The sequence below is a fragment of the Cyprinodon variegatus genome, unplaced genomic scaffold (genome assembly GCF_000732505.1).
Source record: "Cyprinodon variegatus isolate N-32 unplaced genomic scaffold, C_variegatus-1.0 Scaffold290, whole genome shotgun sequence".
In the NCBI taxonomy this organism is placed as follows: Eukaryota; Metazoa; Chordata; class Actinopteri; order Cyprinodontiformes; family Cyprinodontidae; genus Cyprinodon; species Cyprinodon variegatus.
In genome coordinates, this window is record NW_015150743.1 from 603,500 (window position 1) to 605,297 (window position 1,798).

Below are 1,798 nucleotides of genomic sequence, written 5' to 3' on the forward strand. Positions count from 1 at the left end.
TAGATGCTGTTTATCAATGACTAACGCTTAACTGGCTTTGATGAATGAGGAAATAGGACTGTTTTCCACTTTGAAAAGGTTTGCATTTGAAATTACCTAAGACAGTAGGTAAATCTGTGCCTATTTAACAGAATATAGTCTAAATATGTCTGTTATATGTGGATTTATACTTTTTTTTTGAAGATATAGAATTGTGCAGAGGTAAACAGAGGTAAAACCCCACTCTTATCTTTTAAATGTTCTCTTTGTATCATTAAAACAAAACGAAGTAATATATTCAATTGACACAAAATAAATGTATTGCATTTACATGAGCACTGGAAATAGAAGAGGGACTGACACTGAGCATTTAATATATTAACTTCGCTCTACAAGCTCTACATCTAGGCTGTAGTTACTCTGTTTAACCCATATCATGTATTTTATTTATGGCTGAAACAATTCATTGGATTAATCAATTATTGAAATAATGTCAACAAATTTAATAATCGATTGATCATTATGGAGTATCAAGACTTTAAAAGATGTCTTTAGCTCACAGAGCAACCAACTTAGAGCAAGAATTATACCAAAATTGTAAAAAAAAATAAATAAACATTTTCCATTTTAGATAAAACATGTTTTCGTCTGTCAATATTCCCCATACCAGAACTCCTCTACTGCTGTAACAACGCTGTATTGTAAATTATAAACATGGTATTCACATCTAATTGTCGGTAGGGACAGGTAGGTCCGTCAAAAGTTTTGGTAGGGACTTGTCTCTATGGTCCCTATGCAAACCTGCTCCCATGATTTTAAGTATCGTCATAGAGAAATTACTCAACCAAAATGTCAGAATCAGTTCTTTTGAGGTAAAACTAAAGTTTTTTTTATATGTCTGCTGCAAAGCAGCTACTTCTTTGCTTTAAAATATTACAGCTAAACTCAAAGTTCTATTAAAAAAAAAACCGTTCCTTTATCAGGGAACTTTGTTTTTTATTGGCTAACTCTGCCATCCAAGACTGAATTCCTCCTCATTTAGTTTAGCAGACAGACTTCATCCCACTGCTGCCTTCTGCAGAGCTGAGTTGCACTGGCTTCCCTTGGGCCACAGGGAGCCCCTGTTTTGGATGTGGGCTTTGTGAAGGATGCCCTGGTGGTAGGAGTGTGGTGCTTTCTGCAGCCCGTTGTTGTCCTGGCCAAGCCCCCTCAGATCAGGGAAGCAGTGTACGCACACACAGGTCTCTGTTGGGTAGGAGTCCTCTGATGGCTCACGGTAGATTAGATGATTTGAGCTTGGTTGAAAATCTAGAAGAACAGAAACGATATTCCAGCAAAGGTAACTGCACTGATAAGGCCTGCTGGTTTTTCTGACACTGACCGTTGGGGCTTCTCCCAGCCTGACGTCCTGGGAAGGCAGACTCCTGTCCTGGCTGAACAGCATACTCCTGAATTTGGTCTCTGGTACTCATGTGATTGGAGTTTTCCTTTTTGGCCTTTCCTCTCCTCAGAAACACAACCAAGGCAAGACACAGACTGGAAAGTATCAGCACTGTGCACACAGCCAGGAGTGAGTACAGCAGGGTGGTGTGCTGCAGCAGTCCCACAGGTCGGCTGTTGCTTACACCGTGTTCATTAACGTTAAAGTGAAGCCCTTTGGTCGTCACAGGAAGTGACGGAGCTGAAAGAGGAAACAGAAGGAAGATTTTAAGATGCCTCTTAGTTTGGTCTTTAAAGTTTGCTATTGCCTGATTTTTTAAACTTATAGTTAGTTTTTAAAGCACATATAGAGCCTTAAATGGCCAAGCTCCATCTGATA

At 39.4% G+C, this 1,798-nt stretch overlaps 1 protein-coding gene across 1 annotated transcript in view; it reads right to left on the reverse strand.

Annotated features, from left to right (window-relative positions):
• Positions 1-494: 494 nt before the first annotated feature.
• tnfrsf13b (tumor necrosis factor receptor superfamily member 13B) overlaps positions 495-1,798 on the reverse strand; it is a 3,458-nt gene continuing 2,154 nt past the window's right edge. The window contains exons 3-4 of the mRNA XM_015383634.1: positions 1,361-1,660; positions 495-1,287 (exon numbers count right to left, since the gene is read on the reverse strand). Of these exons, the coding sequence (XP_015239120.1) occupies positions 1,037-1,287; positions 1,361-1,660 (551 nt within the window). The 3' untranslated portion in view covers positions 495-1,036. The remainder of the gene's footprint in view (positions 1,288-1,360; positions 1,661-1,798) is intronic.